Raw genomic sequence first — 15,670 nt, forward strand, 5'->3', positions numbered from 1 at the left:
GTCTGGTAGCCCCTGCGCCATTCTCATTCACCTGAAGTAGGATAACCAAATAAGATTACTATTACTGCTAACGTTATTACCGCAGTGTTTGCTCATCACTTAAATTTCCTAAACTGCTTTAAATGATACACATATACATATACACAATACACAAGCGTAAATACTAAAATAAATTATATTTAAATAACAATAATTACAATGAAACACGTCATACATCGATAGTAACATTAAACAATACATTAAATATTTTCTTTTCTGTAATAATCGTGTTATAGGATAGTTTATAACATCAAAACAACACATGTGGCTAACTTACCTGCTTAAGTTTTAACCAGGTCGTTTAACACCGTCTGTTAGCAGTCACCGGTAGTAGAAGCTAGTTAGCTATCAACCTAGAAGGTTCCCTTGGACTGTGTTCTCACCAAGTACTTTCACACTTATGCAGAGAGCGATTAAGACTGCCACCCTTTACCTTCCACGGTGCATCACAAGACCTAACCGGAGCATGTACACACTTCAATCCCTGACGCATAACGAGATGAACCGGCTGAACGGCTACTACTAACCAAAGCTGACCAGTTGACCGGGGAGCTAACCGGAACCACATGCTTCGCTTAGCCAATCAACGGCCAGAACGTCATCGGAAAAGCCAGAAGTTTTGAAAAGGCACTGCTGACTGAAGAATGAGACAGCACTTAATGTAGAACAGAGGTAAATGCGTGTGACTTATTAAACAAGCGGGTTTACTTCATTTTTGATTAGAAGTAATATTGTTTGACCAAACGCGGCACTAACCTTTATTTCGTGTTGCTATTATTTCAAAATATTAAGAAAATAATTTATAAAGTGTACGACAACAGTGTTTGAATGTTAGTTAAGACATCAATCTCCTTAAATAAACAAATAGAAACACACACTTATTAAGAGAACTTAATGCTGGGGAAATATACTCATGTTTATAACGTCCATGCTTACCCAGCCTTTACCGCGCATTTTAGCTTGCTAAACGATGGGGAAGTGTAAGCGCAGAGCGGAGAGTGCCGGCGTTGCAGGTTAACTGTTTTGTTAACTGGTTGGATTTGTTTACATATTCCATTCTCCATGTTTCAGATGTTGGATCCGCAGATTCGTCTTTTTCACCGCGTGGTCGTATGCCATATAGTTTGACAAGATTAAAGACCTCGACAAAAAAAGGTTTCCATCTCCAGCTCGTGCAAATGCATACACGTGTCAATATTAAATAATTTATTTTATTTTTTTAATAAAAAATAATTTCATTGTTGTCTGAAGATGATAGTGATACCTGTGTGTCATACTGGCAATAGAGACGACCGCTCGGTGAAAAGGACGAATCTGGGGAATCAGATTGTTGAGCCATCTAAGGATCATTAAAACATCCATGCGCACAACTGCAAAGAATGGATTTGAATTCGAGCAGGAAAACTGAAAAAAGGAATAAACTTGACGAAATATATATGTTTTGACAGATCAAAGGAAAGAGTTCCACAAAAACCAATTTGTGGGTTATTAGCATTTTCTCAGTTCTGGATTACATGGTGATGGATTTTATTCATACACTGTTGCAGAGACGTCTGTGTTTGCACCTTCAGCCACTTCAGCACACAAAATGTCATCATAGGCCAGACATGATTTATTTTGATAGGCAATCGATCAAAATTAGAAATGAGCATGAGTTTCCAATATTTAACTGGATATAAAGTTAAAAAATATCTAAAAATGTTATGGCCAATGTGACGTTTTTGGGGGTTTTTTTGGTCTGAAATGTATATTTCACCTTAATTTTAGTGCCAGCTGTTTGGATGTAATGTTCTACCACTGTCAGAAGGTGGCAGTCATACTTCAATCATAAAAACCTTGATTTTAGAGCGTGTTTTAATGCTGTTCATTGTTGGTTTTCAGTAAACAATATTCTGACTCACTGAGTCTTAATTGGATCTTCTCTGTAGTGGGTCTCCAGTCGGTGGTGCCCGTAAGGCCCATATGGTTTGCTAATATACAACACTAACCCTGGCTGCTGAGGATTTAGCATAATTTTTCCAGTTAGAGCCTAAAGTATAAAAGACTGAAACTGAAAAAAAAATCTAAACTAAATAACTGACTTTGAGCAAAGCATCTTTAGTCCATTTTTAAATGACAGCCTCTTTCAATTTTAATGAACTATAAAGAATTTTAAAAAGCTGACCAAAGAATACATTAATGTGAGATCTGAGGAAATACAGATTAATTGTTTTATTTTGTATGCTTACATTGTTTTACTTTGCACACAGAAACAAAATAATTTCATAAAAATGAAAACCACCAAGGTCTAAATTAATTCCCTCCCCAATGCTAATAGTCAGTTGTGATTCCTTTTTGCTGGAACAGCCTGCAACCATTTGTTGTAGTTTTCAGCAAGTCTCACACACATCTCTGATCAATCCCAGCTCATTTGTCTTTCTTCTTCTGAGTCTCACATACTCCTCCATATCCTCATAAAATACTTGCCGTTTCTGTGCTGACTTGGTTATGATACTGAATGAAAGGCAACTGTGTCAAAATTCATAATCATATTCCAAATTTTGAGGAAAAGTTCACTATGGAACAGGGATTATCTCACTCAACAGTTTGCTCCACCCCAGTAGAGGGAGCTAAAGCTTTCCCAATGCAAGTCACTCAGATCTGTTGTGTTTTTTTTTTTCTGCATACAAGCCCACAGGCCTTCCAGCTAATCAGTAGGTTTCATTAAGGTCTGTTGGCTCAGCATATGAGGGAGAACAAATGACCAAAAAGAGCAGCTATAATAGGATGATGTCACTTTGGTAGCACATGGCAAAAGAGGGCATCCAGCCAGTGTGTTCAGGAAGCACTGAACTGTGACTGTATAATTTAGCACTGTGTTTGTGTGTATGCTTGTAGATGGCGAGTGGACAGCTGTCGAGGGCGGAGGCATTGGCATGCTCAGGCTGCAGGCATGCGTGCCATGTGATGCTCTACGCTGACACGAAAGCTCAGCTGTTTGGAAGAATTCCCATCAAACATATCATACTGGTGAGGTGTGTGTGTGTGTGTGTGTGTGTGTGTGTGTGTGTGTGTGTGTGTGTGTGTGTGTGTGTGTGTGTGTGTGTGTCATTTGAGCTACTCGCACCTTTACATGTCTGCCTCTTTGAGTGAACAGGCATATTTCTGTGTGTCACTTCCACAGATGCAGATGCGCTTTGACGGTCTGCTGGGTTTCCCTGGCGGGTGAGTCTTTCCTGGTGCTGATTTTGCTCCTTGCAAACATAGGTACATTTTAGCTTTTGGTTTGTAAAGCCTTCTTGTTCTTCACAGAAGAAAGAAAAAATAAACCCTTTACAGCTCAGAACAAACATTCAAACACTGATGCTACAATCCTCGTCCTGCAAGGATTGGCGATGATAAAATGTGCCTGACGGCTTCTTGTTTAAAGCGACTTATCTTGCCTTAAACCCCTATTTGTAAAGATTGAGATTGTCACATACTGCTTAATTAGTATTCTGCTAAATGAATCACTTGTGCCTTTGTGATTTACTGTAGTCGCTGCCAGGATCTCTGGCATTTCATTTGCCAGCACAGTGAAATTATATAACGAGGAGGCAAAGAGACAGGGCTGAAAAATGATAGAGACATATGCAAAACAAGAGAAAACTACGTCAGCAAATAACAACAGTGGCAGCTCTATTGATACAACTACATATGAATTGTGTAGCCTCTGTTTTTAATATACTGCTGCAGGTGGTGTATGAAGAAATCTTTCAAAAACGTGTACTGCCTGGCAACATTAAACATCCAAAACACTAGTTAGTTGTGTAAATTTGGTCTGCTACTAAAGTTAGCTGTTAGACTTGTGCAGGCATTCATACATATCCATCCATTTTTTGTCAGAGTCACCGGGGCAGCAGTCTAAGCACAAGTCCCCTCTCTTTCTCCCCGGCCAGTTCCTCCTTCTCATCTGGGAGGGACTCCGAGGCATTCCCAAGCCAGCCAGGACACATGATCTGTGTCCTGGGACTGCCCTGGCATCTTCTGTCAGTAGGACATGCCCAAACCACCTTAACTGGTTCCTTTTGATATGTAGGAGTAGAGGCTATACTCTGAGTGCGTCCTAAATGTCCAAGTTCCTCAAACTCTTTGGCCAAGGGACCAACCTTTGAAGGAAGCTCATTTCCGCTGCCTCCACCCAGAACTTGTGGTCATAAGTGAGAGCAGAAGCGTAGATCAACCAGTAAACTCACACTTTTCCTTTCACACTCAGCTCTTTCTTTATCACAGAATACCTGTACAGCATCTGTATGACTGCAGACACCACAGAAATCCATCTGCCAGTCCGCTGCTTCACTCACCCTCGCTTGTAAACTAGATCCTGATATACTTAGGGCAACAACTCATCCCTGAGTGTTCCACCCTTTTGCAGTTCAGGACCATGGTCTCAGACTTGAAGGTGTTAATTCCGATTTGCAATTTGGAACAAACATTCATGTCGCCCTTTTGGAGGCAGTCTGTTCACTTTGTATCAGTGGCCATCGTCAGCTCAAATGAGAAATTTACATTTTATTTGCGACAAAATGTTTTTGTTTTGGGTTTTTTTGCTTATGAATGCTAAACTAATATCTTCAAATCATCAGTCTGTTGGCACTGTGACTGATTCTACATGCCCGGATAAATTGAGTGAGAGTTTGAGTTTCTTTGGCTTTCTTATGCCTTAGACCAGTCAAACAAATAGTTATTGGCTGATTTTGAGTTTGAGGTTATACCAGAATTACATTAGAGCAGGTTGTGCCACAGATGGCTGTTCTATTGAAATGTGGTTATACGTTTCTCTAAAAAAAAAAAAAAAAGTTTTTTAATTTCTGAGCTCTTTGAAGTCTGTGTATTGACACAGTGTGTCACTACATTTCATGGTTATTTTTAGCCATATATTTGTTGTAGACAGCATCTGGGTCACTGCCCTCTGCAGCAGTGCCAAGTTGGAAGCAAAATCATCTCAAACTGGGAAAAAAAAGTTTGAGTTTATTTGAACCACAGCTCATTCTGCACTACACTCGTCTCGCATCATCAAAGGGGCCCTCTACTGCTTATTTCCATTTTAGTTTTTTTAACTGATTTGATCTACTATAGTAGCTTTGCATGATTCACAATTCAAAATAGTCATTCATCTTATACTGAGCCTCTATGTAGCCACACTTTTAGCTACTGTCCCTTTAAGTTCACCTTCCCTTTCAGACAACTTCTGATTGGCTGCCCCTCAAGAAGAGATGTTGTTAACGGTATGTGGGTGGGGCTGTTCCTGCTCTGTGACCCAAACACTGAAGCCTGAACTGTTGGCTCATGAGGATTGCCTTAACTCACACTTTCCTCATTATTTAAATCTTTAGCCCTGTTAATATGGACATGCATAATAGCACCATTTTAACCTATTATTAATTGTGGGGCCACAATTAAGCTGTGCATGAGTTATCACTCATGTTCTATGGAAAAAAAAACAAAAGAATCCAAGCACCACAGCAGAAAATACTCAGTAAGTGTAACAAAGATTGATAATGATACCAATAATGATAATAAACGTGTTAAAAAGGACTCCCAACTGTGCCCAGTCACAGTTCTGTCCACACAGCTTTGTTAGAGAGTGACCTGCTGAGACACGATACATGTAAAAGCAGCGGTCACTTCAGTTAATTGCACGACAGCAAGTGGCCTTTTCTGTCTCTTCCAGTGACATTTACGAGGGTTAAGAACCTCTCTAAAGAGCTGCTCTTAGTTGTCGGTGTTCTCCTAATGATAATGGAAATGTGCGTCTGGATGTTGACCAATGCTTTGACACTATGGCAACAGTACAAAACACACCTAAACTCCTTCAGAGATTTTTATAGAAGCCTATAAATTGCTCTGAAATATATATAAAAAAAGAAAACGTGACAAACTTGATATATTAGAATCACACGGAGCTGTTGATAAGCAAGTGTTCCGTATAAAACGGTTGTTGGCTGATATCCAAAGCGATTCGCTTTTAGGCATTTAACATCCCGCTAGCTGTTACCTTTTGCTTTCTTTTTGCTGTACTTGTGCTCTTCTGGATACAAACGTCACTTTGATCACTTTGGCAAATGTTTTTATCTTTGCGCACTGTCAAACACAGTGAAACTGTATCTTTAGCCTCTGTGCATTTCGTCCATTATGTCCGGTATATTGTTATTGTAACAGCTCAGGTTGAGCTTTTGTTACTATATTTTTTTTGCACATTTTCTAAGATGAGACTCGAAATCTAGTGACTTGAAGGAGAAGTGATCAGCACCATCACCTGGACAAACTAACTTAGGGCTTTAAATTGAATTAGCCTTTCAATTAGTGTGATTTATTGTCAGGAGAGCAGTGCCTCTGACATCGTTTATCTACTTTCACATCTGTTGCTGACCTTTGATTCTCACACTTCAGGCTCGTTAACCCTTCGGAGGAGACCCTTGAGTCGGGGCTTAGCAGGGAATTGTCAGAAGAGCTGGGCCTGGCTTTGCCAATCTCTGTTGAAGATCATGTGGATTCTTGCTATGCACCTCCTTCCTCCCCCTCCTCCTCTTCACGTCTTATCACTCACTTTTACGTGAAGAAGATGGATGAAGAGCAGATTAGGGAGGTGGAGAGGGCAGCTGCATCCACTGCAGCAGATCACGGTTTGGAGGTAATGTGTCCTTCCAGAGTGACTGATTGCAGCGATTTACCTGATCTCATGCTCTGATCCTCACCACCTTCTTTCTCTGCCTGACTCCAGGTCCTGGGAATGGTCAGAGTCCCTCTCTACACCATGAAAGGAGGAGGAGGGCTCGCATCCTTCCTGTCACACTCTTTCATCGGCAACGCTCGCTCCCAGCTGGTCCACTCGATGCTGAGACTCAACCTGGTCGCCCCCGGGGAGTTGCACAAAGCCCTGACGCACTCTCTAAAGACTCATGCACACACGAAACAGGACCTGCAAGCAGCCCTGGCACTGACCCAGGGATTGAGGAAACAGTTTTAAAAAAATGCAGCTGCATTGCTACATCCTCTCAAAATGTAAATACAGATCCATCAGGACTGTTATAGACAAAAGATGATTTCAAATCCACTGTAACTTATACTCTGGAAACTCCCCGCCATACATGAGTGTGGAAAGCCAAAGGTGGGAGGCCAGCAGCAAGAACAGAGCAGGCATTAAGGACAACGGATATGACACTAATTGAGTCAGACATGGCATTAAAATAAGAGAGGCAGGAGTGGAGGTGGGTTCCAAAGCGGCTTGTAGATGCACAGTAACCGTGGGCAGACTGAACCGGCTTAAATAGCGTGCCCTATTTGACATTTGTCAATTAACTGTGTAGAAGGGTCTCAGCTGAGCTTGATTTCCGTGGCCCGCCTGAACTAACCCTATGCTCGGTTTTGACCCTCCGCAGCACAATCTCACACATAAACCTCCGCACTCACACTCATGCTGTCACGCTGACTCTGAGCTGGTGACTCATAATTGCATACTGTGCACCAAACAGTTTGGGGCAAAACATTATCAGCTCCCTTACAATTAATGGAAATAAAGCTGTTCACACTGCCCATCACGTCTGAGTCTTTCCTGTCATTTCTCTTCATTTCAGTCGTCAGCACTGTGTTGATTTCAAACAGCCAAAATTGAAATGCTAATTACAAGGCGCGAGAGCATTTTTTAATTTATTTATTTTTTTACATTTACAGTCACATCTTTATGTGCTGGTGAAGATTACTTTTCTGTTATTCTAGCAGCAATTTTGACACTTATCTCACAGGCATCTATCAAAAGTGCTACACAGCACTCAGAGAAGCAACATAAGATGAGGGGTTACCTTATATGGCATTGCATAGGCACCCTGTGGTTTCCTTTATCTGCTGGTATCAATAATGAGGCAGGATGTGTATGATCTACAGCCTTTTCAGTCAGAAGGGATTCTTTGTCTGTGTGCTCCTCACATTTCCTTTTCTTTCTTTCTTTTTTTTTTTGTTGTTGGTAGGTTTCATTTGAAGTTGTAGCACATCAGCAGTGGTGGTGCTGGTGGTGGAGGATTAATTACGTCCGTGACATACTATACAGCCTGCAGGCGAAGATTTGATTCTGTTTAAGTGCACCCTTGGTGCACATAACGCGCTTGCTCCAGATGTTAGTAACCTCATTCCCCAACATTATTGCTGCCAGTGAGGAAGAGCAGAGACAGGATGTTGCTCAGCGTTCATGATACCTACTGTACTGAAAGTATAAGATCCATTCTCTGGTTTTATTTTATTTTTATTTATTTTTCAATCAGTCAACTTCTGCAGGTGCAGGAGCATCATTTATCCATGTCATATTATTACTACACTGCATTCATCCTCCTGCATTCATCAGATAAAAGCTGGAACGCGTGGAAGAAATGTGCAGAGTATCCCGCTCGTTCACTCATCTAACATAATGGATTTCATGGGGACTTATTGCATTCTTACAGGGGTGTCCATTAATCATGGCTACATGCAGATTGACTCATCATCGAGCAGGTGTTAATGCTATTAGTGATGAAGGTAGAATTAATTTGTGCAGCGGAGTACGGTGCGATCTGCTGTCGGTGCGCGTCTCTCGATCCGAGCGTGTTTTTCTGAGCTGTGAGGAGGAGGGGGGGGAATACGCACCACATCCGACACGATAGACAGGAAGCAAAAGAGACTGGTAGTACCAATCGCTCCTGTCTGTGGTTGCCTTTTATGTGATCCTGTGGCCCTTTTTGTGTTTTTGTGTGTCGACGGTTGCATCTTGCATGACAGTAAGGTGTGTGTGTGTGGGGGGGGAATAAAAGGATGCTGTCGTGTGCTGCAAGGGAAAATAATACAAGGTCATTAGGAAACATTTAGAAAAAGATTGGTGGGGGTTGCAGGGTGGTGCAGTGTAGGTGAGGGGGAAGGATGGATGCAGGGGGGGAGAGAGCAGGAGCGAGGGATGCTGAGGGAGAAAGACGGTATATTCATAGCAGCAGCGGTATTTATAGCCGCCCAGAGGAGAGGAGAGAGCGCGGGGGCGTGGCTTTTTGCGCTGCTTCGCATGGCGGAGAGGGAGAGTGGGGAGGAGAGAGGCAGCTCTGGCGCGAGTGAGTGAGCGAGAGGAGAGGCTATTTGGCAGGAGAGGGAAGGAAGAAAGAAAGGCGGGAGAGAGGGAGGGCTGTTTTTTGAGTGAGCGAGTTTGTGTGTGTGTGTGTGTCCCTGAGAAATAGAGAGAGAGGGTGGAGAGTACTGAGCAGAGAGAAATCTGTCAGATTCAAACACACTGTCTGTGTGTGTGTATGTGTGTGTGTGTGTGTCTGTGGTAGAAAGAGAGCGAAGGATGTAAAGAGAGGTGGAGAGCTGAGGAACACATAGAAAGAGACCGAAGAGGACCACAAAGTGAGGTATGTACGGCTGTCATGCTGCTCATAAATCCAGAAACAACCTGTGTGTGTGAGCATGTGCATGCGTGACTGAAGTGAATGTGTCTGTGTGTTTATATATAGTTTGGTGTCTTAAATGGACACTGTGTCCTCTTGGGGGGTTTGTAAGTGGACAAATGGAGCTACTGGCTGTTAGAGGAGTATCAATTATGTAATACAGTGTGCACCATTTTCACTGTTGATGCTCTGTATATGAGTGTGAGTGTGTGTGAGAGAGAGTGTGTGTGTTTGCGTGCTTGTGTAATTATGCTGAGGTGTTTATGTGGCCATTGTGTGGAGCCCTGCCACTGTGCCTTGACCATATGGGGTGATTTACAGCCACTGTTAAAAACAAAAAAACACCAGTGCTGATGGAGCTGTGGAACCTTAAATCCCACCTGCTGGCCTTCTCACCTATAAGGAGTTCACAGCTATTTTCATGTTATGTTATTAAGGCACGCAGATAAACAAGCTTCTCAGAGGCATCTGCAAAGTAGCGCTCCCTTTGTGCTGTTGGTTCACAGTGCAACAACAAAGATTGTGATGGTAATGTAAGACAGCAGCTCGAGTACAGACACAGCAAGCTCAAAAGCTTATGTAGGAAGCCGAATGGTGTGTTTTGTTTTCTTATTTGATGAGTTTACCTTTAGTTAAACCCAGGAGGAGCAGCAGATTCGAGAGCGACATTGTCACGATAAAACTTGAAATTCTCACGTTGATTGAAATCGTAGCCCTTCCGGCTCACAGGTTGGCCTGATCTAAGATGCAAATCCCTGACCTCAGATGGCAACACGAGCATCCTTGCTTTCACTGCATCAAAACAGCTGCACAGACAGTGGTGTGCTTCAAGCGTGGTTGCTGTGCTTGCACATGCATAACGTGGTGCTAATTTTGACCTACTCCACTTCCCTCATGTGTTGATTTGCCAATGAGCTGTGCCAGACACTTAAGTGACATTACAGGAAATCAGGCGTGACACGTTTTCCACAAAATTTGAAACCACATGTGGTCACAGTCTTTAGGTCACAGTCATTTTAACCCAAAGGATGCAGAACAATTTAACAGTAATTTTACTTTCTATCTATTGATGCAGTCATATGCTGTAACCAATTCAATATAGGTGAATGTATGTCAGGTAGGGTGGACCTGCTTTATAACTATTATAACTATTATAACTTCAAATTTGTAATAGCAGGTCTGGCTGAAAGATGGTGGAGTCAAAAGTAGTTTTGTTTCCGTAAATGTAGAACAATGGAAATGGAAAGTGGCCTCAAATATGCTTACTATTAATATATATGCATATCTTAAAAAAACTGTAGTTAGATTTAGTAGCAGTGGAGATATTTGTGTAAATGTCCCTGATTTCATATTACAGCAGTGAGATTTTCTCTTTCAGTACTGTAGACCCAAGGAGCAAAAATATCAGTAGAACTAAACCTAAAGTGCTGATTAATTATCTCACTTAGAGAAGGTTTCAGCGCTGTGCTCAGGCAGTTTCAGCTGTGCCTGAGGAGCGGATGTGGCCTGACAGCCTTCCACCCCCTCACACTGCCCAACTGTTTCATTTCACCTTTTTTTTTTTTTGATATCTGACGGGATCTACAGGTATGCATTCCACAAACATTGCCTGTAAATGATCTTCTGCATTAAAGTCAACTCTCTGTGCTTTTGCAATTAGGTATCATGCCAGAATCTAAAAGGCGCCTGCCATGTGTATAATATGGCTACTGTGCTACTGCCAGAAAAAATGTATGTCCTTTTGCAAATGTAAATCTTTTTGCTCTGTGCCGGTACTTAGTGGACTGCTGGCCGCACTTTCTTTTATGGGATGAATTCCGTGTGGTTCTCCTCTACCACCTTGAAACTAGCTGACCCTGTGCTGTGTGTTTTTGGCAGTGACGCGAGCCAGGATTAAGCTGCTGCTAAAAAATTTTGGTGAGATTTTCAGGTAACAGAGTAATTCTCTACAGATGGTTGTGAGAGGAAAAAAAACCTGTGGTAGCATACTATTATGCAGTTTCCTGTTTGCTGTGGAAGTTTCTGCACAAGCAGCACTTCACAGGGTACACAGGAGTGTATAGAAACTCTGGCAAGAAGCAAACAAACCTGGATTTTGGCTACTTTGCATGGCGAATATAGCGTCCTAAATCTCATGGCAGATTCTTAATAAGTTATGGGCCTGGAGTCGGTATGAGTTTGTGCTACCTTTTGTTGTGATGCAGTCACGTTGGCTGTATACTGTGGTTTCAGAATTACCGTCATGCAGCCAGTTGGCTGACAAATAAGGTAACTTCCAGCAGTTGAAAGTCGGTTGATACCCACTACCTTTCTAGTTATCTTGATGACTCAAATCATTTTACGCTGCAAGTCACACTCAGCCATTCACTAATACAGTTCTTTTGTAGAGTCTAAGCAAAAAAACTGTATATCAAAGATGGATGTAGCCACAATATCATCACTTGGGTTTTAGACTCCGTACCTTGAAACCTCAACGTTAGCATTTTACCTTCTGCTGTGCTGTGCGGGGGGATTTTGTAGATCCATATAACCATATCTGGAAGGGAGTTTTAAGTACTAAGTTATTAGTTAATGCTAGCAAGCTTAGCAAGGTGCATCAGGTTGTAAACCTGCTAATTAATGCTACGTAGGATTTCACTCACTAAAACTGAATCATTAACTTTTTGGGCAAGAAACTCCGCGCCACACAGCAGGCCATATTATTGATCAGATAATTGTCTTAAAAAATCCGCCAAGTGGCACCAACAACACAAACATGGTTGAGGCTGGTTGAGTTCAGGAATCAGCAGAGGTCAAGCAACCTGCCAGCAAAAGTAGACGCATTTCTAATTTTACAGCTCACTAGTATGGGTAACATTGTCCACCATACCTTGGTTAACGATGAAGGTAAAACTTTTGTTTTGTTTTTAATCTAGGCTTAAGCTGGACATTTTAACAATGGAGCAAATGGGACGTGACTCAGTTTTGGAGCCAGCATCAAGTGGACAATAAAGGAAGTGTAGTTTTCAGTTCATCTACTTTGGTTAAATGTAAAACCTGTTGAAGTTGCTGTTGGCTTTTAGCATGTGTCAACCTCCAGCTGTGATTTGTAGTCACAGAGGTGAAAATTTAAAAAAAAAAAAGGCTACAAAAACTCACTGTAAGAGTTACTACAGAAAGTCAGTGTTGCATTTTCACAAAACTGGGATACTCAAACCAGACGACTTTTAGAAACAGCAGTGAAAACGGAAGCAGCCAACTTCTAAGATATCTACACATTCAGCTGGTTATATGAGAAAGCTCTTCATGAACCATATCGTGACTGGACAGCGGGTTTTATTCAGTCTCTTTCTGCCCACTACAGAAGTTTTATTTATTTATTTATTTTTTAATTGCACACCCACGATGTGTGGCATGCACTTTCTCTTTAGATAACTCTGATTACATCATCAGGGTTTCCTCTAGACCATTAAACATTTATGATCATGTCCTGAGAAGTACTTATCATGATGAGTAAACAGAATTGGCCGAAGGTGTGATCCCTCATTTAGGTTACCTCCCTATGTGTGGAACAATATATGCTTAAAAATACATGATGCAGCTATATTTTTCCATCCACAGGTCCAGATTGTTGATCATTTATGCAAATTCTGTTTCATCAGTATGCTTTATTTACATTGCACATTGCACAATAATATGACGTGCCAGACACAGTATGGGTCTATACTTTTCTTTTTTTTTGTAAGCCATATAATGTAACATTTTTGTTAGCTGATGTTTATCCTACTGACTCCTCCTGCAGTATAAGCTTCAACCAGCTCCATCCTGTCCCAGGTCCTGATTGCATCTAAAGGAGGCTCTCCAATCAGCACGTCAATTGATCGGTGTCACACCTGACTCTGTCTGACTTGGGCTTTCACATCAGTCAATGCACAGCTGGAGCATACATTAGCATATGATCGTGTTTGGCATGATCATGCATTCATGATTTTCAGCATTCATCTGTGGTGACGACGCTGCTTCAGCACCTGTGTCTGCAGTGCTGTTGAGCGGAAGCCTAATAGTTCCCAAAAGTCAGCTTTTCGGGAAGTTAGATCATCTGGCCGAGGGTCCCGCTGGCTGACACCCATATGTTTCCTTACTTGTTTTTATGATTTTTTTTGTTTGTTTTTATGGTTTGGCTATGTCCTGAGTTCAGGGGGTTTTGGGATGGTTTTCCTCCGAGGCAGCTGTGAGAAGTCTTACAATTTGCAATTAGACAGCACAACATAAAGTTCTGCACAGTAACACGGTCAACATAGCAAATCGTTGCTGGCTAACAGTAGTGTCAGGAAATCCCCGTGCAGTATCAGCATAACATCTAACACAATATCATCCTTGTATTGATTCTGCTTAGTGTCCCTTTTTCTTTTTTCCTTTAACTGACATTAGCAGGAAACCCCCTTGATGGCAGTAAAGCTCTAAGACACGCTACCACATTTATCCTGCCCTGTCGTCAGTCTGCTTTATATTCACCACGTGCACCACGTGACCTCTTTCATTCAGTGACCTTGACTTTAAGTATGAAACACTGCTCCCCTCTAACCTCTGTCTCTCTGTCCCGGCCGCCACCCACCCACCCCCACTGTTTTCCCTCGTCTTTTGCTGAATCCCTCACATCCCCTCCTCTCTCCTCCTCAGATCATTTACAGTGGCTTTGTTCTGTGCAGATTAAGGTCGCACGCTGATGAAGGCTTCCTGTGCCTCCAGAGGTCTCGGGACCCTCGGAGTCTCATTTACAGATTTTCTCTTCGCGTTCGCTCGCTCTGCTTCCAGATTTACTCTCCACTTGAAACCATGACTGACTATGTCTGGATCACATTCAGTGCACTGTTTTTGGAGGAAATGAAAGCACAGGTCTGACAACAGTTGTTAAGATGGCATTGAAGAGATGCCAGGCCAGCTTTCTTGTTTGTTTTTTATCTCCTTGAGTGTGCCGTACTGCCGTACAATCTACCTGCATCAACAGTATTAACTTTACAGTATAAATGAAACTGCATTAAACCACCTGGTGTCTTTTAACTTCAGTTACTTTTGTGAACTGAACACAATTGATTGCTTGTGGCGGATTGAGGAACAATTTCCACTGAAGGATTTTTTTTTTGTATCCTTCACAGGGTTCTGAAACCTGTTGAGAAACTGACACAGGATGTGGGGGGTGAAGCTGCCTCTGTATATATGGGTGTGTGTGTGCTTCCTTGCATGTGTGTTGAAGTTAAAAGTGAGAGATGAGTAAGAAACTGATTTTCATTGACAGCCTCGAAGGACTTGAAAGTCGTCCTCAAAGTACAGAAAATCAAGCGCACTTTGCATTCTCTAAATATGTTATTTTCTCCCGGTCTCTTTCCTGTTGGCTTCTCTTCTCTGTATGTTTAGTTATGCATAGGCACAATATATTTACATTGTGAACTTGTGAACATGACACGTCACAGCACTATGATTTGACTACAAACAAAAGATAACCAGACCTTATATTACACAGTGAATGGTAAAAATGTTTAAATATTAAGAGCACTAGACCAGAAGATGATTTAAGTTAAAAAAAAACCTCACCCAGTTACCAAGCTTAAAAGGTTATTCTGTGTTGGAGAAACCAGCTTGTAGCCATTTTTAAAACCCAACCCAGTGTGATATTACGAGGTTCAACCAATGAAAAACCTGCCCACTAACTGAATACACTGAGGTAGGGAATAGACACCACCTGTTTGCACAGTAGAAATCATTAGCAAACATAGACTGTATATATGTGATGGATGTAGCCACTGTTGTTTCATGAAGTCCTTTTATGAAACCCCAAAGTCAGAGCACTGTCTTAGTATTTTGGAAGAAGTAGTAACTATACTTAGGCTGGGGATGTGCACGTCGGGACATTTGTATGTTGCTGCTCTTGTTCGTGTGCGTCAGAAATGCTAGTAGGTTAAACATAGTTTATTAGTGCATAATTGCAGCTGTTTCAGAGATGCCACTAGCCAGGATGATAGCCCCTTATTTCTTTTCTTTTTCTGCTATTCTTTTCTAAATTAGCTGGGATCATTGTCCTGTTGCATCACCCAGTTTCAGTCGAGCTTTAGCTATGTCAAAGTTTTCCGTGTTCGAGAAGTGGCTAACTTTTTCATCCGGCTAAATCACCACGGTAACTTATGCTGAACACATAATGTTGTCTGGAACAGGCTATTCTCAGAGTTTCCACTTAA

The 15,670-nt window shown here is 41.8% G+C and overlaps 3 protein-coding genes across 5 annotated transcripts in view; 2 read left to right on the forward strand and 1 right to left on the reverse strand.

The window, feature by feature from the left end:
- Positions 1 to 573, reverse strand: part of gss (glutathione synthetase) — a gene marked incomplete in the record, with an annotated part of 12,840 nt that extends 12,267 nt beyond the window's left edge. The window contains 2 exon segments of the mRNA XM_042213080.1: positions 1 to 31; positions 317 to 573. Of these exon segments, the coding sequence (XP_042069014.1) occupies positions 1 to 27 (27 nt within the window).
- Positions 574 to 601: 28 nt separating this feature from the next.
- On the forward strand, positions 602 to 7,598 carry zgc:103759 (U8 snoRNA-decapping enzyme). Of its 2 annotated transcripts, none has more exons than XM_014340913.2 (5): positions 602 to 711; positions 2,917 to 3,048; positions 3,203 to 3,243; positions 6,451 to 6,691; positions 6,782 to 7,598. In XM_014340913.2, exons 2-5 carry the CDS (start codon positions 2,917 to 2,919, stop codon positions 7,025 to 7,027), a joined length of 660 nt encoding a protein of 219 aa, XP_014196399.1. In that variant the 5' UTR covers positions 602 to 711; the 3' UTR covers positions 7,028 to 7,598. The 2 variants fall into 2 exon arrangements, with proteins under 2 accessions (XP_014196399.1, XP_042069015.1); XM_042213081.1 differs by lacking the exon at positions 602 to 711 and adding an exon at positions 2,715 to 2,732.
- Positions 7,599 to 9,205: 1,607 nt separating this feature from the next.
- The window catches only part of arhgap4b (Rho GTPase activating protein 4b), a 31,461-nt gene continuing 24,996 nt past the window's right edge, over positions 9,206 to 15,670 (forward strand). The window contains exon 1 of one of the 2 annotated variants that reach the window (XM_005944802.3): positions 9,206 to 9,422. The gene's annotated coding sequence lies outside the window, so the exon portion shown is untranslated. The remainder of the gene's footprint in view (positions 9,423 to 15,670) is intronic. The other variant, XM_005944801.3, reaches the window with a different exon arrangement.

The sequence above is a fragment of the Haplochromis burtoni genome, unplaced genomic scaffold (assembly GCF_018398535.1).
Source record: "Haplochromis burtoni strain Fernald_Lab_line unplaced genomic scaffold, NCSU_Asbu1 Contig_415, whole genome shotgun sequence".
In the NCBI taxonomy this organism is placed as follows: Eukaryota; Metazoa; Chordata; class Actinopteri; order Cichliformes; family Cichlidae; genus Haplochromis; species Haplochromis burtoni.

Coding starts and splice junctions, on each gene's coding strand:
- zgc:103759 (XM_014340913.2), top strand. CDS start 2,917: ATGGCGAGTGGACAGCTGTCGAGGGCGGAGGCATTGGCATGCTCAGGC. Junction 3,244..6,450: donor CTGCTGGGTTTCCCTGGCGG/GTGAGTCTTTCC, acceptor CTCACACTTCAG/GCTCGTTAACCCTTCGGAGG. Junction 6,692..6,781: donor CAGCAGATCACGGTTTGGAG/GTAATGTGTCCT, acceptor GCCTGACTCCAG/GTCCTGGGAATGGTCAGAGT.